This window comes from Dermacentor silvarum, chromosome 8 (genome assembly GCF_013339745.2).
Source record: "Dermacentor silvarum isolate Dsil-2018 chromosome 8, BIME_Dsil_1.4, whole genome shotgun sequence".
NCBI classification, from domain to species: domain Eukaryota; kingdom Metazoa; phylum Arthropoda; class Arachnida; order Ixodida; family Ixodidae; genus Dermacentor; species Dermacentor silvarum.
The window spans coordinates 69,171,914-69,193,811 of NC_051161.1; the positions used below are offsets into that span (position 1 = coordinate 69,171,914).

The following is a 21,898-nucleotide window of genomic DNA, read 5'->3' on the forward strand; positions in this document are numbered from 1 at the left end:
CACGTGTCAACATGAACACAGGTTAAAAATAAAAGAATGCATTTGCTGCCTTGCTTGCATTCAGGCAAGGCAAACCCACAGAGCTTGGGAGCCCCGCCTGCTGTTCCTCCAAGGATCTCTCCAGGAAACGTATGTGCATTTCATTGCCTTTTTTTTTTATTGCTGTACTTGATTCTTATGCTATGGCTTAGACAGTGGTCATAATTTTCACATAATGTGCATTTGTCGTATTGCCTGTAGTTTGTGTTAGTAATGCTACGATTGTAAACACTGCTGGTCGTTCGCATTTGCTCTTTTGCACAATATGGATGACCGGCCAATGACATTACGAGGTAGCCGATCAGCATCTGGGCAGTCAGGGAAGCCACAAAAGTGAATGAGTGCCAACACAGCGCATACACAAAAAATTCTAGGCAAGCAGAAGCACTACCACTGCGCACGAAGCTGCTGCTCTAAGAAGCCCACACTACTGTAGCACTCATTACTCACTTATGAAGCGTTATACTATCTGGATCTGACATAAAAGTAGGAGGCCTCTTAACAATAACGTTTGTCCATTGCGAAGGTCGTGCTGTTCATACTCCGTACAACTGTAGTCTAAACAATATAGTTGGGCTTTTTGTGCTTGTGTTTCTATCAAAATATCTGTGCAATGCATGCATAGTCTGAACATAGCCTGAGGCGCGGATAGCACGGGTGGCCTCACTCAAGCCTTTAACACAGTGCCGTCCTTGTCCTGATTGACTTGTTTTTGACTCTTAGGAACAAGAGAACGAAGACAATGAGGAGGTCGTAAGTGCTCAGGCTTGCAGAGACAGCTTCACTGCCTAATTTTCTTACCTTTGGCTTGATTTTGTCTTTTGCTATGGACTAGGCGAGTGTTGTGACCTGGAATAGAATCCCACATGTATAATATAAATGAGGTGGTAGCGTTCTGGTGGTCTTCTGCATTTTTACCCATCAAATGTACTTCTCGTGTTAAGGCCGGCAACTGGGCCGGGTCATTCTGGACTCGCTCTTGGGTTTCGCCAAGGACACGCAGCTTCTAGGACGGCTCTAATTTCTCCTTCCCTCTCCCCTTCCTATTCCACATAACAGGCCTTCGAGCCATCCTACAATACATTTTTATCATCATCATCATGTTATAACAACATAGCACCACCCCCCTCCCCCCTCAAAAAAAAAAAGTACTGTAGTTGGGCTGCATGTAGACTAATTTTGCAGCCCCCAAAATTGGCCCATTGTATGATATTTTAACTCCTGTGGGATTTTAGTTTTATAGTAGATTTATGCAGTAGTCTGGTTATTGTACAGCCAAGGTACAGTCGCACTAGCAGAAAAACATGCACAGTATTTTTCACGTACGTTGCTGTGCCACTGCGTCAGTGCTCCGGGGCAATCATCAATCGCACCGTCCAATAAACACCACGCAAGTGCGCTGAAAACACCATATGCTGTCAGCTGGAAGTGCCAAATTTGATTGAGCATGTCTGCTTCATGTTTATCTTCTTCTAGCAGTCAGCTTTTCTCATGTTTATTGGATGGCGCTCACATCCTCTCATTTTCTTTAAGGGTTGTCTGAAGCCTATTAATGGGTAGCTCAAATATAAACTTGAGGAAAGCGGTAGGAATCCAGCAATAAGAAGTGAGAGTTGTTTTAGTAGAAATGAGTGGCTAAGTATGGATAGGTAGGAAGAGGAAGAAAAGCTGAGATTTTCAACTTCACCACTGGGAGGTGAAACTTCCATGAACAAAATACGACTCGCACTTCTTTTACTTCTCGATAGGATATTGCTCGCTTGCGAATGGTCACTCCAACAAATGCCGCACGAAACAGCGCAAAGGCTTACTGGGCATATTTCGCCAGCTGTCGTATTACTGCTTTGCGTTACGGGCGAAACATTTTTTTGCTAGTGCGGCTGGTCACTTAACCCCACAAAGGCCAAACATCATTCCACATCAAGGATATTGGAACAACTTTTTCACCTCTGTTTATGATTGTGGAGAGTACATTTGCTTTAAAATATATAGTGAAATCTTATGCGAGTTAAAAATTGGTGCAGTAATTAGTGATCGCTTTTCTGTACTGCCACGCAACTATGGTCTTAGCATTAAGTTTTGCAAGCTTAAATCAGCATTTTGAGGTATCAAACTTTGGTTAACAAACCTGAGCTTTGTGTGGTCATCTCTGGGAACATGTTAGAAGCTTTTGGGTTGTGGTTATTGGAATATTCACATATCAGACGGCATGCAGTTTTGTACATTTGATCTGCATGCACGGGAAGGCATACATGTGCTGTGTGACATGAGGGCATGCACATTATTGTGCTCCTGATTTCCCAGCACTGGCTGTAGCTTTTGCTCCAATGCTGCAGTATTGGGAAGTATAGCTCAGTAGGGAGGACAGGAGTAGTTGTCTACATCTTGTGGTGAAATTACTACTTAGTGTTTGCTTCAATTCCAAATGCTGTGCATTGTCATATGCCAAATGAGTGTGTGCACTTGCAGGCTACAAAGAGCTTCACTGGAGATATTCCTCGAGCACTAGACTTTGCAGACTTTGACCAGTTCGCTGAATCGCGCAGTGATGTTGCAAGTGGTCCGGTTCAGCAACTTCAGGTTAGTCTCTTTGTGTCTTGAACATATAATCTCAATATGCTCAAAATATTTGTGGCCATGTGTATTTTCTGTTGCAACTAACTACTTATTCAGATTTTCTTTATTGCTTTGTGCACCTTGTTTGTAACTTACTAGAGATTTAAAGCTTCAGTTATTATTAGTTCCACACTACATCTTATGTTCTGTTTGTAATGTTCTAATACTTTTTATTCTATGGACCCCTACCTAGCACAGCTCGGGAGTTCTGGGATCCTGGCTGTATATAACTTCCATTGTAGTTAATGAATAATAATAGTAATAATAATGTGAAGATGCTGGTTGAGCGTGTCTGGTATGTCCAATTTTGTTTCCTCCTTGGGGATGGTATACAGTAGAAGCTCGTTCATACGTTTTCAAAAATACGTGAAAAATAAACGTACAATCCGAGAAAACGTACGATCCGAATCCAGTAAAAATCGAAGCTGACAAGCCCATATTGAGGTGCAAGGGCAGAAAACATTTATTTTTTGCAAAACATAGTTTCAGCAGGGTGCGTACAGGTCCTTGAAATCCTTGAAAACACTTGAAATTGAAAAGTGCGTTTTCAAGGCCCTTGAAAGTCCTGGAATTTTTTTTCCTTCCTTGAAAATCCTTGAATTTCGTGAGCAATGCACTCTGACATTGACATTGCGACCTCCTTTCTGTGGTTGATCGGCGTAAATTTGACAAACTCCTCATTTCAGGAACAATACGCCAGCGCGAGCACACGTGGTTCCGTTTTGCAGAACTGCACGAAAAAAAATAAAAGGCTTCACTGCGTCAAACTGCGAACGGAGTGAGAGAACCGTGCCGCGCTTTGATGCTGGCTCGGCTGGCAGTGTTTACGCTGCTTTGCTCACCCTATCCTACGTTTCACTTCTCGCCCTTCGATCTGCCTTGTCCCACTTTCACCCTTGCGCGCGAGGTGAAGCTAGAGAGAGCTATAGTGGAGCAACTTTACCACTGATGCTCAGTGCCTTTGGGTGGATGTTTGTTATAATATTAGTATTTATGATAATAAAATTGCAATAACATAACCTATGCTGAATGTTTTAGAAATGTTTGATGAACCAGCCTAGCTTATACTGCAGAAGCCTGAGCAGCTGTTGTGAGTGTTCGTTGTGTTAACTTTTAATATTGCGGACTTGAGAAATGATCAAGACAAGACATGTTTTACAAAATTGCAATCTACATCTATTTGTTATAATATAATGGACATGTAGCAAGACTACACTGAAGGGTTTGTAAATGTACAGTAAACTTGCCCAGGTTAATACTGGAAAAGTCAGAGTAGCTGTTAGCATTCATTGTTTATGCTGAATGTTTTGAATATTTTTGGTGAACTTTACCCAGCTTATACTGGAGAAATCTCAGCCGCTGTTGTAAGCATTCATTTTGTGTTGTGATCTTGAGAAGTACATTTATTGTAAGTGCAATAAACCTAGTCATTTTTTGGAAATGTTACGAGTAAAGCAATCCTACTTAGGATGCCGCTTTCAGTCCTTGACAAAAACCTGTGACAGGTCCTGGAAAGTCCTGGAATATCCTTGAATTTTTGCCTTGGAAACCTGTACGAACCCTGTTACAGTCGAATCTCGTTAATTTTAACTGACGCTGTGGTCCCGTCAAAGTTATGTGTATTCCAAGGGGCGAGAATGTCGAATGCGAAAGCATTTGCGACAGTTAATTCAAACATAACCGCGCACCGTCAATGCTCTCAGCAGCACGCCAAATCATGTGGCGGCGCCACCCTGCCTGGCATTGCTCCGACACCGCCATAAAGCAAAAGCTTAGGAGAGAGCCATCAGTGCCGCATGGAGAAATAAAAAAGAAAGAAAAAAATACCGCGGCGAAAATTTCCTCTCTCAAATGGTAAGGTCACCGTTTCTGGGTCGCGCCGGAACATGCGTGTACGTGCCAACGTCTCGGCCAACGCTGCAGCTGCGGCGCAGAGGGAAGCAATGCGGAGGCCCAGTCCGGCCAACGCTCGCTTCAACGGTAGAAAACGAAACTTTGGCGAGCGGGGTAAGCTGGCGCCGGGCGGGCGCGCATGGAGACAGTCGAAGGTGAGGGAGCTACAAGGCAGTTGAGAGGGAGGGCGAGGGGAGCCACCTAAGTGACGGGGTTGCCGAGGCCAAATGCACTTCCCTGCCACCCTCCTCCCTCACCTTCGACGGTTTCCGCGCGCGTGCGTCGCCATGCCGGTGCCGCTCGCTCCCTGAAGTTCCGTTCACTGCCGTTATCAGGATGCGAGAGAGAGGGATTGTGGTTGTGAAGAGAAAGAGACGCTATTGGGATGCGAGCATTGGCCGGTGTGGGCAGTTTCGTGGCCCTCGCTCACTATGTGCTTGCGCGCCGCGATATTTCACTACTCGCACCGTTCGTACATAGCGCTATGGTGCACAAATACGTCAAAAATAAGTCTTTTTAATTCGAACAAATTTTGGGGCAGCTTCGAGTTCGAATTATCGAGATTCAACCGTATTTTCTGCTGGTGCGTCACACCCTTGGACAGGAACAACTCCTTTTACACATTGCAGACCCTTGTCCCCATTTTCGTTGTCTTTCGCGCAGAAGAAGCTTTGTAAGGCTTCCAAGTCAGCAAGGGCTTCGGCGAAGGTAGCCGGTGGGCGCAAGCCTCCGTTCTCGCCGCCGTCTTCAGGCGCCTCGTCTGCCACCACCTCCGCTACGATCTCGGCGAGTCGTAGCGTCGCGCGCGCGGTGTCCGCCTCTTTTTGCCGCTTAGTAGATCGCGTTGAAGCGAGGGGCGAGATAGCGCAAAGGTCAATTCGCTCGCCGCTGCTGTCGTCCTTCGTCACTTCAGGCGAACAAGCAATGCAGAGAAGTCGCGCAGGGGAGGGGGTAATTGAGCACTGCAGAGAAGCCGCGCGGCGGCCGTCTGCCACTTAGCGCTTCACAAGCACATGAGAGCGGCCTTTTTGCACACCTGAATGATAATTTTTCGCTACAGAGCGTTTCTATCATTCCACCGCACTTTGCCGCAATGTGGAACATTGCTGCCGAATAATCGTATTTTCCGGGAACATATTAACCGGAACGTATAAACACATTCCTCTATGGGGTTATGTTTATTTTTCGCGATTGCGAACGTAGGAGCCGGGTAATCGTATTAGGCGAGAACGTATCAGTGAGGTTCTACTGTATAGCATATACCATCTGTTCAACAACAAAAAAAGTATAGCCCACTGCTTACCACTACGCCACTGCAGTCTTGGATACTTGCCTATTCTGCTACTGCAAAAAGTTCACACCTCGTAAAGCCCGTGATACTCTCGAAGGGTGTCTTTGGTATGATAGGGAATTACCTCACAAACCTTTTCTAATGTAAATTATTTGAATGTGTCTTGTACGAGTGAACTGTCCCCGCCAAACCTTCACAATCATCTCCCTCCTTTCTGTCATTTGTACTCCACTCGACTTGCCACACTGAAGCAATGGGGGAGCGATGCCTGCATTGCGCCACCCATCGTGGGGCAGAACACTGCTATCGGCATGGCCTCCAAGATCGACATTATGTCATGCCACTTGATCTTGAAGACTGTCACATTAGCACAGTGGTACTGTTCTCTGCCACAAAATGATGCCACTGCCTTATCAAATTTTTCTGGCTTTGGTCCTGTGGGCAAGCAGTGCTTAATATGAAGCCTAGAGAAATTTGGCCAGTGGGTTCGTTGTGATTATCGGGGTGCCATAATTGGTGCAGAAAGGGGCGGGGATGTCGAGTGGTGAAGGGGCAGTAAGAGGCATTTAGTGCGAAATTGTAAGCTGCCATCTGCTTGAATTGAAATAATTGGCAGAGAGGATTATGAGCAAATGGGCAGTTTTATTTACCATATTACTAAATGTGGTTCAGGGTTCTTCGAAGCGAGTTGGTGCTAGCCACTGACTGCAGCATGGCCAACAAGGCCTTATGCCAACTCCTGTCATGGTCACAATGGGCTACCGTTCTTATTTTTGGTCAGATGCAGTACTCTTTCCTATTTGTTATTGTGTTTATGCTGCTACAAAAATAACTCCTTTCCTTGTATTTCTAATCTTGTTGCAATGTTGCAATTTTTGTAGCCTTGTAAACTGCTGTTCCCCTTCTTTCGTTCTTTCTTTCTTTATGCACATATTTTATCTAGATACTTTCAATTGGTAGCTTCATTCAAAGCTTGTTGGTCTTTTTTTTTTTTTTTTTTCCATCAGCCTGGTGCATTTGAGGTCTACAAGAAGCCTTCGGCTGAATACAGTGAGTACCCACATGTTGCATTAGTTCAGAGGAACCTAGCACGGTACACTTTTATGGAAGCAGCCTTGTTTTCTGTGGTTCTAGTATAGTTCGCAATATTGTACGACTTATTGGTTTGTCACATTTTGTGAGTCTTCATTCTCTACTTGCAAGATAAGAAAGTGTGATGCATCTTGGCTTCCCTTCTCTTTTTCAGTGTTGCCATCACCATATTCGTCGGAGTCCGAGTATTCCGATGAGGTACGATCCCCTCTCTTTTTTTTTTCGTCATAATTTTTTATGTTATAATGAGGATCTGAGCCCTTCAAGCCGTAAAAGAAAGTAGGGGAAACAATCGGAAGGCCTAAATTACTTTGGTTTAATACTTGTTCGATTAACTAGTTTTGGTATTCGAAAAAGGGTGCGTCTTGATGATGTCATACACTGGCTCCCCCTGTCCCTGTAATGTTCTGCTCTTTGTCATGACGTCACAATGCTGATGACGTCTGGAGTTTCAAGACCAACTTTAGTATCAAATTATAATGTCTTGCCAGTACATCCTTTATACTATGCAAGTGACATCCTTTTTTTGTGCAAAAAACATGTTGTGGAGTTTCTACAACTCTGAAAATATGTGTCGGTACTCTTTTAAATTGAAATGCAATTATAAAATTTTTGGTTGCATGAGACACATTGCTACCTGGAAGATTGATTAGACTGCATGTGTCGCATGATTCAAAAGGAAAATATAAGCAACATGTGGAAATGAATGACATGCTATAATTTGGGTTTGGAGCTTTATATAACATTTACTGCAAGTGCTGAAAGTTGGGTGGCAATAAATTCCAAGTTTGTTTAGAAATATTAAGCAATGATAAAACGCCATTAAAATTTTTAGAGAAGTAACTGCTGAAATATGTAATTTACATGAAGTTGGGGCAGACCTGTATGCAGCCCAGTAACCATAGAAATTTACATTTTTGAAGAATTTTGGTTTTTCCTCAGCACCCATAGCACTTTTCTTAAAGATTTTATTTGCCCAAAAACTGACAGGGCATAGGCTTTAGGTTGTTGATATATCATGAAGACATTAAAGAAGAGGTACTAACTGTTCATAAGAGATTGCAACATTAATTTTCCCACTATTTTTCAAAGGGTTTTTGTTAGCTAGCTTCATGAGATTACCACCTCTTATAGGTTTGACAAATCCAAAGGCGTTTGCCACAATTTTCTAGTTGTTTTTTTTTTTTTTTTTCGTTGCAAATTTTGTATTAGAGACGTTTCAAGTTGGCGCCCATAAATGGGGACAGGATATATTCACCTGTGTATTATTTTGAAGGCATGAAACCTCACTATTTTGAAATGTTAAGTGTTATGGGGTATGGATGGTTGATTTTTTATACTTGTCACCTTTCTTGCCAATCACACTACTAGCTTGTCAATTGCACCACTGCCAATATACTCATTACAAGATTCTTTTCTTAATAGCATCGTTGCAAATGCTTTGTATTGTAACTTGCAAAGTTGCAACCTGTTTTAACACAGCTCATGTGTGCTATGTTCTGACTGAATTCTTTTTTCCTTTCCAACTTTCAGTTCCTCGATGACTTGGTAAAGAAACCCTAATTTCTTGTGTGTGTGCATGTGTGCTTGCATGTGCGTATTGCAAAGTTTGCTCTGGACTCAGTATTGCTGATTAACTTACTGGCGCCTGTGTGTAGGGTGCCAATAAGTTAATACCGTATTTACTCGCGTAATGAACGCATCCCCAAATTGGTCGCGAAAAATCTTTTTTTTTTTTTCCTCGCGGTATGAACGCACCCCCACCTTTGCTACTGTGTAATCCCATGATCGAACAGCCGTGCAATAGTTTTTTGGAGAGACTAGGATCTTTTACTCTCGCACATGTGTTTAAAGCAAGCGCGTTTAATCTCGGTGCCCGTCCATGGCAAAGCCATGACGAGAGAACACTGGCGGGAAGCATGCGGTCAGAACAGGCTGCGTATTATCACGGTCGCTTGGGACCTCACGGCAGCAGCGACTGCGATAATGCTCAGCCTGCTCTTACCACATGCTTACCACCAGTGCCGGCGCAAAAGGACCGCGCAGGCTCGAAAGAGAAAGAAAAACGGCAACTGGCTCTCCGCAACAGTACTTAATGCAGTTTACGGACTCTACTCTGACTTAAAGGAGAGAGCGCGCGCGCGATGCGCGACAAGTCATGGCGCTTGCGAGAGTCCAAGTGGCCGGAACGGGGTCAGCGTAGTCTGTTGCTTGCTTTTCTGGCAGTCTTTGGTTTCGCTGTGCGGTGGGATCAAAGTCGAGTTATACGCCTGCTGTAGGACAGAGTCCTGCTCACAAAACGGAAACGCTGACCAGATAACCAATAAACTTTGTCATGCCGATGAGCGGGACGGTCGAGCAAAGAGATGCACAAAGTGTGCTTGTCAAAGCAGCGCTTCAACATGATGCTTCCAATGACGGCAGACGGCCGGAAGCGGCTGCGAGGATGCACTGTTGAGGAACCACAATGTGGATGAAGCGGCCAGCGACCTGGACGACAGGTCTGGTGGTTTCGATGCGTGGTGAAGTGCAATAAAAATGCTGTTGCCGTTTGCAAATAGCTTACGTCTATTTTTACTGCAAAGATAAGTTATCTAATGTGCTTTTCAAATAATTACCATCTTAGCTTTCAATTTTTGCTGTTTCGGAAAAGTTTCCATAAAATTTACCCCGCATAATATACGCGCCTCCCAACTTTGCTTCAATTTTTGGGGAAAGAAAGTGCTTTCATTACACACATATATACGGTACATTGATTAATACATCTGAGCAAGTAGTAACGCTAGATGTGTTACCTGAGAACCGAGATTTCTTAAAAAGGCTCATTTCAGAGAAGGTAATACTTGCTCATTCATGACCACGTTCCAGGTCCAGCAACATTCAACACAAGCTGAACTTATCCCAGCATTTTCACAGTATCACAAATCCATTCGGGAGACTTGCACAGATGAAAGTGCTAAATTTTAGTCTGTGGACCATTCCAAAAAATAATGGCATGTACTTTCCATTAGCCTTAATTTTATGTCGAATAATCCTTAGTTACATTGCAAAGATGTACAATATGTAGGGAAGAAGCAAAGGCCGGTTGACTGCTGCCAGCAACGGGATGATCATTACAGTCAACGTCCGCTTTTTCCGACTCCCTAGGCACCGAGAAAACATCCGAAAAATCTGGTAGTTCGAAAAAATGTATGCATGCCTTTTACTGTCCCCAAGGGCACAAATCACCACACGTGCGTCCGAAATATCTCTGAAGACCTGCCAGTACACTTAATTATTAAGCGTATTGGTGCTCATACTGTGATAAGAGACGGTGAGTGCACGCGTGTTTAATTAGATAATTACTGTGTCCCATGACAATTGCCCCGACCCACTCATGCTATGCTTCACCGCAATGCTTTGCGTATGCATCACCGCGTAACATTGCTGTATTGAGATGAAGCTGGCTTTCTTGAACCGGCATTATGCAATGCATCATGCTTTCCGAGCTTCGAAGCCATTGGCGAGGATTACAAAAGCGGAGTCGGTGCCATTGCTAACAGTGGCGAATTTTTTAATGAAAAACACGGCACCCAAAAGCAAAAAGCTTTGTAGCGAACGTCACAGTAGCTAGACCTAACGTTGCCGCGGTGGTGGCTACTGCTTTGCGTGCAAAAGCGCTGGTTCGAGATGGCGAGGTAATCAAAGTGGCAGCCGTGGTGGCTTCGATTAATGCTGTTTCGGGCGTCCGGAAAATCTGTTGTTGACTGTATTATCATTAGCCAATTTCAATTCCGCTGCACTACAAGGGCCTCTCCCAAGGGCCACTATTCTTATCCTTCGTCAGCCAACCATGTCCTATGACTCCAAACTTTCTAGTCCTCATCGCTGTCTCCTGCTCCTACTGTCTAAACCCTACTGCAACTTGACATCTATTCTTTTACTCTAATGGACCACTGGTTACTTGTTGTGGGCATTACACAGTGTGGTGAGCTCTCCTGGTTTTTCTTGATCCCAACAAAAAAAGCTATTGTCTGCCGGTGTGTGATCTCTAACTTGTACTGACATCCATCTACATTGCAATGTTGCATCTATAACATTCGCTAATTTGTTGACATCAACTTTCATTGTACCTTTTGTTTCTCCGACCGTGCGCCATGTTCTCGCCTCGTTTCCCTCTTGCAGGACTCTAGTCCAGCTCCCACTGATGACAGTGCAATGCTACTAGTCGACCAGACCGATGACGCCAGCGAAAAGAAGAAACGACGCAAGGCACCACCAGCCATGGCAGCCACTGAAATGAAGTGAGTCAATAGGCCCCAATTCGTTACTGAGTGAAACCTTTTCGACGGTGTGCAGTGCCGGGGAGATGGCAATTCAAGGAACATGTTAAGTTCTATCAACATGTCTTCGGGTGTTGGTAGAATGAAAACACGAGAAATTTGGAAGTGAAAGGTTTTGTATTTGCCACTGTCAAGCCTCGTGGCTTGACAGTGGCAAATAAGGCCGCCTTGACAGTGGCAAAAAAGGCCGCCTTGTTAAGGTCCCCCCCTCCCCCCCCCTTTTTTTTTTGTTTGCATTGCACTTGCATGCTCATTTTCACAGAGGTTGAGACCAGGAGTACTGTTTGGAAGTCAGTACCTAAAAAGAACACTAGTCTTTCTGAAGAAAAACCCTACACTACAGGATATAGTCAAACTCGGCAATAACAAAAGCCACAGACAACGAAATTCTCAACACAAAATATTTTCATATCTCCGGCGAATGCCTATAGGATTCACAATGTATTTCGTATCACTTGACGACGAAACGTCATTAAACTGTAATCTTGCATTAACAAAATTGGCTGGAACCTTTTTAGTCCCCGGGGAATATTATCTACCTGTGCAAGTCTAACGGAGTCCAACAAGTGCGCAAATTCATTTTCTTCCATTTAAATTGCATAAAATACTGCCACAGCCCGGTAGCATAGCTGCCACCATTAGCTTGCTTACCACAAATCCAGTTGAGGTTGGACATGCTCATGCGACCAAAGAGTTTCTCCAACTTCCAGAATGCACCGCTTGCACTAGCAACCAAAACATAGTGCGGAAAATACTGGACTACGTGCTGGACATGTGGTCTAAGAACGCGGCTTTCTAATATTACATTCCCGTGCCGCAGGACCATTCCAAATGAGAAGTACGGCTTGCAACAGGCAGTGCGGGCCCACCGCGAACGGAACAACATGCTCATGCTCCTCAACACCGAGCTGAACCAGGAGTTGGTGGAGGCCACCGAGGAGCGGCTCTCACTCGAGCTGCAGCTGGAGAACCTCAAGCCCTTCTCTTGCTGATGCAAGCAGCAGCAGCAGCAGCAGCAGCAGCACTCGAAGAGAACGTCCCGTCGCTCCCATGCCGACATCTCCCCCCTCGGCCCTTCGGACACTGCTGGAGGGCCGCTCAATTTGTCAGAATCCCTCCCCCTCTCCTGGCTTTAAAATCCTCTCCTTTTACTTTTCTGGAAAGTTCAAAAGAGATAACGAAGTGGAATTTGATGTTGAGAGAGAGAGAGAGAGTGCGAGAGGGCCAGCAAGGCAACAAAAGTTGTGGAGCATGTCTTGGCCAATCGCGGTTAAATAAAGCCCGTCGCTGCTGCAGCTGGTCACAGTTGTCATTTTGTGCCTGGCAGCAGACCTGGGCTGGTGTGACCACCATCTGCTTTTCTCTTTTTTTTTTCTTCTTTCTTTTTGCCCCCTTTGCAAAGCCTTTGTTCACTAGTTTATTTTTTGTCTAAAGGCCAACTGCAATGAACTTTCACTTTAGCTAAATTTGTTATAAGTAGTACACAACCAAAGCAATCTTGGCAAAGCTGCAGGACTGGTAACTGTCTACTGTATTATTATTATTATTATTATTATTATTATTATTATTATTATTAACATCAGCTGATGACACAGTGGTTTAGCAAATCTTACACATGGCCTCCGAGACCTTCAACACACTGCGGGTGCTCCTCAATCTCTGAGGTAGCACCACGCTGGTTCTCAGCGTTGTTGGTCCTGCGTCATTTTTCCCCCCACCTTTTTTTATTTTTTTCAATCAAAAACATTTGTTTTCGATAATTTTTTGTGGTGCTTCCACCCATATTTCACAAGTAAAATTGTGCACGGAAGCTGCTTTTTATCCAGGCTCCTGAAAGTAGGCTTTTATTTTACACAGTTAATAATTTCATTGCATCTGGCCTTTGAAGAGAAACAGCATGCTCCTGCTGAATAATCTGTGGCGTTTAATCTTGCATTTGCAAAGGCTCTCTAGCCACCCAACTGTGTAAAGCTCTGGAGAGGTGTCATGCACATTTCCTCTCACAAAATACTGGCATGGCTATGGTTGAAAGAAGCAGAACTGTGTATCTATAATTTATGGTGAGCCAAGTGTCTCGCACCACGGCTGCTTCTGAATTACAATGGCTTGTTTGCTCAAGGCTTTTGGCCTCCTGCTCGGCATTGTGTGGTGCACATCTATGTATACAATGTCAGCTTAATGTGAAAAAAATATTTGCTGGAATAATTTTTGCCTGTTTTGCATAGCAAGACTGCCTTATTGCCCCTTTAATGTGTGAAAATTTAGTGTCGTTTGTATTGAGTAGCATTTGTCATTAATGTTGCCAGGTTACTGCTACATGGGTGTGCTTAAGATGAAAACAACATTCATAATTGATTCATGTGGGGATAACTCATTCGAATGCGTTTTGTAACTTAACGCATCCATTGGAAAACAAGTGCAAGAATTAGAAGAAATACGGATCATGCAAATGTTGTCGCATCTGACCTTTTGGCACAATGTTGTCGCCACCTCACATAGGCATCACTTTTGCTATTTAGCACCCTGAGGAACCTGACATCATTTGAAATATGAAATGTAACTATGTTAAATGTTCCCATGTGATAGGGGTATTTGGAGGATTAGCTGCACTACCGGTGTTTGCGAAGTTATAATCTAAACGTCACATTGAAGCCTTCATTGTGGTGCAGCACCAGAGCAAAATCATGACTCGACTAAACAAAGCCATTGTTCACCAATGCCATTCAAACGCTGCTTCAGCACATAAGCTGGAATGCCATTGAGAAGGGGTGTTGTATTCTTAAGGATCGTCGCTTTCAGCTGCTTCGGAACGGTCGTGCGTTAATTGGTTCAATGCGTTTGGATAATTGTTGCTGCTGCATACCTTGCTTGCGCCTGCGGGCAAGAACGTAGGAAATTGAGCAAGCAAAGTTGTAATTTGCAAAAACGGCAAATTAGGCAAGCCTGACCTTGATCCAGCTTTTGTAGATGGTCATGGAAGTACAGTTGACATGTGATGATTTGAATTGGTAGGGACTGCGGGCATGTTTTCTTTTTAGTTCAAGTCTGGTTGCTCTGAAATTTGTTGGAACATATAGCAGGCCAACCAAAGTATTTAATTTTGTTTTAATTCACTGAAACGGTAAATTATTGCGAGTATACTTGAATATTATGCTGCTTTAGCATTTTCACGTTCTGTTGGAAACTCAATATATGCATCTATGCTTGCATGCGTGGATGGGCATTCTCCTCCTAAAATGCTTCTTGCGTGAGGCCCACTTATTTCGTGCAAAACATGCGGTAATGGTGTCCGAGTGCATATGCATCTTTTCTGTGCACTGGGCAACATTTTGACGGTAGTTGGCAAAAGAGATATCGTGTCGTGCTAGCCAGTTTGCACTGTTTGTGCATTTGGCACCCTGTTTACTCAAGCCCGAATGCACCTCTTCTAAAGCACTCGTTGCAAAAATTGTACCTCGGGCTAGCCGTGCATCAAAGTTCAGCAGTGCTTACAGGCTTACAGCAGGCTTACAGGCTTGGCTCGTTCAGGTATGGCTACTTTTGTTACCACCTAGTGGCTTTTGGAGGTAGGGTTAGGTGGATTTTTGCACTATCTGTTAAAAAACCGAGACAAGTTGTCTTGCCTCTGTCTTGTTCTCACCCAAATGTTGCGCTGAAATTGCACTTTGATGTCTACACTGGGATGATAGTGGATGTGTCAGTGCTTGCCCGACTCATCTGATTACAGACAAGTAAGTTCAACTAACTTGTGAAAGCCAGGCCATGCAAAAGCAAGTGTAATTGTACAACTTGTGCAGATGCATAAGGAATCTTTAGAATGATCGGCGGCAGACATCACCAAGTTGAACCAACATAGTTGGATCATTCTTGCTAAAAGCCTGAATTATTTCCAAGTGCAACTGAGAATCATAACTTTCGAGGCCTTCAGCGCTAGCTATTGTACTTTTTAGCCTTTCTTTGCTCAATTTGGGTCAGATAGCGTGAGTTGAGTGCTATTTTGACCCAGTATGCAGGCATGGTAACAGGTGTTTGGCATGGAGGGGCTAAAGGCATACTCAAGCTTGTGCCTGCCTCATATTGTCTTCTGTAGAACACTTCGGTGTTGATAAAAGGGGTAATTCATTGCAGTATGATGTGTGCCATTTAAGTTAAGGATACTGGATTTGGTGTTCTATTGCTGCCGATATATTCATTGGCTCGGTTCAATACGCTTTTGAGACTTTGCACCTGGCTAGACTAAATCTAACTAGCCCTTAAAGCCTCCTAGGGCTCGGCTGGGAAACTTGGCCCTCCCTGCACAAACCAGCTGTTACAGCATTGCGGAATGCGATTTGCCAGTACCAAATTTAGACAGGACAAAGCATTTGTGGCTTAGCCATTGTGTGCCCGCTTCATACAGTCTAAATTTGCCACTGATCCATTGCCACCTTAAAATCTCGTGCGGTGTAGAGGCCAAATCGCACACTCTGTGCTCCATTGCATCTCCTTTCCCAGTAGATGGCAACACCTGTGCGTTAGGCTAATTAGTTTCTCTGTCTGTGGCTAGGTTTGTAAATGGCAATAATTGCCCTTGGAATTGGGGTGAACGATGCAGCTGCCGGAGACAAATGTGTTACTGGAGAGCTTTAGCTTGTCTGTATAATGTAATTGATTACCGGAGGGAATAGATGTAAGTAGTTGCATCACTGAAACCATCATGCAACACTGAGTTCAGCCACAGTGCGCAGAACAGTTATTGCAACTTCAGTCTGTGTGCCACCTAGCATCTTGCCTAGATATTAATATATAGTGGCTCTCTCTTCTTCTCTCCTTCGATGAGATCAGTCTTAGAACACGAGACATAAAATGCTTTATGGCTGAACGGAGTCACCACAGGATGCCATTACTGGCATTGCTGATGCTGTCTGCATCTCGGGTGTCCCAGCATTCTTTATTTAGCAATAATATGGATACAAGGAAACCAAAACTTTCTACTAAACGCAGTCAAATTCCAATAATTCGACCCCGATGGGGCAGACTAAATAGATTGAATTATCTGGCGGTCGAATTAAACAAGATGCAGAAAAAACGCCAACACACAACACTGATTCATTCAGCAGTATTTGCCAGATTCTAATATGCCCTCGAATCAAACGCGTGCCCTCTTTCGAGGCGTACATAGTAGTAAACTAACGTAGAAATGACAGTACAGCTCTTAAAAAAAATAGAAATCTAACGCCCAGACAATTTTTAGTGCGAAAAGTTGTTGCACAATGGTGGCCAGTTTTCTAAAGTTAGCTTTGCCGCACGGTTCTTAGTCGGCTTTGCCGCTATACAGAAGCGTTATGCAGCAAAGCACGCAAATGTTGAGAAGGTGGTTGTGATTTTGTGTCCCGATTGCACCGTGCTGCCAAACAGCAGTCAAACATTGTGAGCTACGGTTATCGCTCAAATTTTCCTAGGGCGGGCCGAAAATGGGCATTTCCGGCGAGAGAGGACTTGGGCTCAGGGCTGAGACAGATGCATCACTAAAGGGGTCGCTATCGGGGTCACCACAAGGGTCAGGCACATGCGTGCTGATTGGTCAAATTTGAATTATCCAGCGAAGGCCAACTCTAGGACCAAAATAACGAAAGTTTGGGCGCATAGAAATGCATGGGCCTTGGCCGGGATCGAATTAACCGAAAAATCTAATTAACCAGAGTCACATTACCGGAAGTTTACTTTAGAACACTCTTTGAGTCTAGTTTCTTTGCAATACCTTGGACGAGAACAAGTCGGGATATACACAGAAAGTTAAACCTTTTGGGCCATCTCTGCAAGTCCCCGTATTTTTGTGGTATCGGTGATTTGAACAGTTTGTTGCTGGTGGTGACATTGGTGGCTCCATTGAGCAACTTTCATCAATGCTGTGGCTGCTTCATTATTGGACTTAGCCCTGTGTCTTGTTGATCCCAGTGCACTGACTGTTGGAAGATTATGTGCATTTGATAAATTTGGTGTTCTTGCTTCTGTGGTTTTACAAGAATTTGACAATTGTTTTCTGTTCCAATCATGAGGGAGCTTGACACGTCTTGCATAGTCGGACGAGTTCTTTGCATGCAGTGCAGTACTCTAGCTTTTCATCTGGATACAGCTCTTGATAGTGTTTGTCCTTATCAGTTCTTTTTGTTCTTGGTCATGGACCCGCACTGCTCTTGTCTCTGGGATTGGCCACTCCACGTGATGGGTGATGACATACTAGAAGCAATCGAAGGAAAATAATTGTTACAAGAAAGCCCTTGGTGGGTACTCTTGCTCTTTCTCTCAGTGTGAGGCTGGTTACTGGATGAATTTTAAGCATGTTATTTATTCAACGTGGGTGTGTCCCGTGTTTTTTAATCTTGCGTTTTTTGAGGCTGAAAGTAATCATCAGCAGTAGATTCATTTCCCTGCTGCATTCAGCATGTGTGGCTTGTCCAGTTGTCTTTGCGCAGTTTATGTTCTCATCGCGAGTTCTCATACGGACTGTGGTGATGTGTCAAAAGTGTTCAGCAGGTGTAAAGCGACATCAGCAGTTCCACGCATGGGGTCTTGCACAATAAACACAAGTGCAACTTCTGCAACCATATTAGGTGTGTTGTGAAGCTGCCGATTTTGCTCGTGTAGTTGATAACAATTGCATTGGAAAAGATAAGTGACTTCATTTTATTTTTAACAATGGGGTTGAGGCAAATGTGGATGTTACTCACCCATGTGCACCTTTGTACGTTGCACCCGTCTGCTTTAGTTACGAGCCGTTCCAGTGTCGAGCCGCTTGTGATTGGTCAATGTGCAGCACTCTATTTGCAGCACTGGTTACACGAAAGCCACAGACAGCTGTCGGCTTTGCACACTGGGGCCACTTCACTTTCATTTGGCACCTGTGTACAATGGTTGACCGAGGCGTGCCATGTTGGAACTGTGTTCTTGTCAAGTGGTAAGGTTTTTCCTTGGCAGTGCGCCAGGTCTGGAAATGGGGGCTCCCCAGAGAGAGAGAGTAGTGATATGTACATAACTTAGTCTTGTACAAAGAAAAGGAAAGTGGAAGAAGAGATAGTAACCTTAGAGAGAGCCTCCATCCTGTCTGGCATATATGCAACTGTGTTGGTGTGCATATAGGTTGTAAAGTGGTATATATATATATATACATATGTGTGAATGCGTGTATAAATATTTTCATTTACACATGGCATGCGGTGAAATGGCGTGTTATCCCGTTGTCATATCCTTCTGGCAGCTTGTTATCCATGCACGCGGGGGGCACCCCCTCCATTTGTAAAGCATCCGGAGGAAAATGTTGGCCTGGTAGTAGCCGTACTTTTTGGCACTGACACGAAATGTAATAGATCTGGGATTCAAGGAAGAAAAAAAGAAACGAAGCCAGTGCCAAAGTACTTCTCTGAGCGTAATTTTTGATGGCCACTGCCACATTTTCCTCTGACTGAAAACGGCATCGCGTGAAGCCATTGATGTGTGCTTCTTGAGCAGCCGGCCACCCCGAGAAGTTGTTTTAGAAGCAAATATTTTTCATAGTGTTCACGCGTACACTTGCTCCGACGTTGTTTGGAGGTTGTTGCAGGTGTCCTGTGTCCTTGTTTTCTCGAGATTGTCAGAGGCCCCGCCATTTTATTTTCTCTCTTTAGCGGGACTCGATAACTTGAGTGCATTGTTGAGCCTGTCTGTCTGCTATGAACGCCTCGGCTGCAGACAGCTTGAGTAGTGTGCAAATCTTGTTAGTGTTTCAGGTGAACACCACTACACGCCCGCTGACGGTCTTTTTCTACACGCCAAAATATTATATTCGTGCAAAGCTAATGAGAGCCCAGTAATGATCTCGCGCGTAAAAAGCAGTTGCGATTGTGTCTGTGGTTGTGGAGCCAAGGTGTGGAAATAAAAAAAAGTTGTTCATGCCAATGCTGCATTGTTCACTGTGGAATTGTCCTTTGCCTCTGGGTTGTGCCAGGGTCCTTCTTGTACCTATTTTCAGTGTAATAATAGGTGTAAATGACCGTGCTGTACATAGTGATGACTTATTATAAGCGATTGTTAATCTCGTCAGTCACTAGTTTTATTTCAAAGCACTGCTATCTCTACTGCAAGAAAGTCAAGGTAGTAGGAGGATGCTTTGTGACAATGAGTACTCGCTAGAAAATGCGCAACGTAGTTAAATATCGATCTACTTTAGTTAGTCATATCACGTTTTCTTCAGCATTACGAGAAGGGAAATAAAATGGCACTTTTGCCCTAATGCGAGGCATTCAACCAGTGACAAGGTTAAACGTTGCGCCAGAGATCCTCTTCTGGTTTATAACGCTACGTGGAGGCGTCATATGGCTCGACGCAGCATGCGAAGCAACTGCTGCTGACATACATCAGGAATGGCGTTGCAGGCGTCGTACCTCGCTGTCGCGCGACGCGAGACCGACGGGAAAAGGGTCGACATTAATTGCGCCCAGTGAAGGGATGCGATAATTTAGCTTGACAAATACTGTTCTTGCCGCCCGTACCAGTGTAGGCACCACGGTGTGTGCGCGTTACGTTAAGGCGGAACGCTGCCCCCGCGCCGTTGCTGAACTGATAGAGTGGAACGGTGTGTCCACTTGGCTTCATCGTTTTCGCAACCGACCGCACTGCGCATCTCTGGATACCTAACCTTATCCACACGCGCACACCCCTCGAGTGCCCGTATAATTTCCGTCACTATAAAACCATGGGGAACCTGTGATGAAACTGTCCTTGCGCTTTTTCGTAAACGAAATGCGGGATGTAAGAATGGTAGCGTCCTTGTAGGAGAGTTGAAATTCTGGGCCTGTTGGTACATCATTCATAGGAAAAAGGAAGGAAGGAAAGAGTGGAGAAGGAAAGGCAGGGAGGTTAACCAGTTCAGCACAACCGGTTTGCTACCCTAGACATGGGAGCAGGATGAGGGGGAATGAAAGATGGGGAGGAGAGAGAGAGCACACACATCGTCAGTTACAGTCCGTCACTCTTGCGTGGTACGTGACATCACTGTCACAGCCGCTTGTCCAAGCCTGTTTCTTTTAAAAACCGAAGTAGTCCCTTCGTCGCCTTCAGCTGCGATGTCTTCTGTCGACGACATGTGAGAATCACTTCAACTGACATTGGTCTGTTGTCAAGGTGCGCTAGAACGGAGGCCAGGGACTGTCTCTGAACATTATATTCAGTACAGTCGCATAGAATGTGTTCTAGCGTCTCCTCGCAAAGACGGGCATTCCAAAGAGCGTTGTCGGCCATTCCAATCAGAAATGAATAAGATTTAGTGAATGCCACCCCTAGCCATAAGCGATAAAGCATAGTAGCCTCCTTCGGCGGAGTCCAGTTGTACAGAGATGCATCAAAGAGGGCAGGTGGTATTGACGATTGCTCCGGTTGGTCTGGCCGCGTGGTGTGCACCATAGAGAGAGCGTGATCTGAGGTGGAGTGACTGTAATAGGAAAAACTAGTCAGAAAGACGAAGGAGAAGAGAAAGCCTTGCTGGGAAATAGCTGTTTTCAATTAAGCACAGTTACTAGTCCAGTCGTTCTGGTGTGAATTCCTAATTTCTCTTGTCCTTCGCCTTTTTGATTGGTTTTTCCTGTAAATGGTAGTGTCAACAAAGTCGTCGTGTGTAAAAGTGAGCCACATTACCGTGTGTAGCGAGTTCAATCTACAAAAACTCGCATTCAATGGTTTCTAATGCCAATGTTTGAAAATCCTAAGTAAAGCTTTGGAGTCGCCGGTCGGCTGCCGTGCCCTGGCAAGCAGCTAGGCGTTGGTTCAAGCCATATATTGAAGTCCTGCACGGTCTTTTTGTGCACAAATGCTGCATAAATACAATGCCCACAACCCCGCACACGCGAACATGCGCTCAACGATTCTGCTGAAGATGCTGACACCTGCGGAAGAGCCGGCTGGAAGGTGAGGGGAAGGGCTGCTCGCAAATCGCTTGGCAAGGATGAAGAGCGTGTGGCAGTGTGCGGCAAGAATACATCGTCGCACTAGTAATGAATAACCGCATACAACATTAGTGGTAAATGTCATGGCTAAATAGAAAAAAAATACATCATCGCACTTGAATGAAATCGCATAGTTGTACGAAAATTGTTCTGTGTTCCACTGCTATTTCCACCATTCATTCATTCATTTTTATTAGGTGATAGCCGATATTTGGTGCCCGTGAAGGGCATCACTTGAGAGTCTTTGCAATGCGTTACTGCCGTAACGCGCTCAGAAAGGGCTCTGTGAATCAGGCTTTCCCAAAGGGCTCAGTGAATCAGGCTTTCCCACACTAGGAAACTATGACAGGAGAAGCCTGCTTGCCAAGTCCTGTGCGTTGTACAGCGTTGCAGCGCGCGCCCGTGCGTGCGTGGTAGGGGGTACGCGTGCATTTTTTTTTTTTTTTTTTTTAATGGTGGTTGGGTTTAGGGTGGGTGCACGTGTGAAACAGCCATAATCCCGTATAGCATCTTGAGCATAAGCTTCTGCGCACGACGCTGGCCGTTTTCGCGCGCGATATTCCAAATCACGACGCATTATAAATAAGGCACATGTTGTAGTTTATCTCCGTTGTACTTTTTTTCCAGACCTGCCTCCTGTATTATTCCCCTCCCCCCCCCCCCCCAACTCTCTGCTGATTGAAGTCCAG

At 44.7% G+C, this 21,898-nt stretch overlaps 1 protein-coding gene across 1 annotated transcript in view; it reads left to right on the plus strand.

Moving 5' to 3' along the window:
- Positions 1 to 19,170, plus strand: part of LOC119462196 (ralBP1-associated Eps domain-containing protein 1-like) — a 52,820-nt gene extending 33,650 nt beyond the window's left edge. Inside the window, exons 13-20 of the mRNA XM_049672868.1 lie at positions 65 to 129; positions 763 to 792; positions 2,509 to 2,619; positions 6,847 to 6,889; positions 7,086 to 7,129; positions 8,465 to 8,479; positions 11,096 to 11,214; positions 12,074 to 19,170. Of these exons, the coding sequence (XP_049528825.1) occupies positions 65 to 129; positions 763 to 792; positions 2,509 to 2,619; positions 6,847 to 6,889; positions 7,086 to 7,129; positions 8,465 to 8,479; positions 11,096 to 11,214; positions 12,074 to 12,245 (599 nt within the window). The 3' untranslated portion in view covers positions 12,246 to 19,170. The remainder of the gene's footprint in view (positions 1 to 64; positions 130 to 762; positions 793 to 2,508; positions 2,620 to 6,846; positions 6,890 to 7,085; positions 7,130 to 8,464; positions 8,480 to 11,095; positions 11,215 to 12,073) is intronic.
- Positions 19,171 to 21,898: the final 2,728 nt, after the last annotated feature.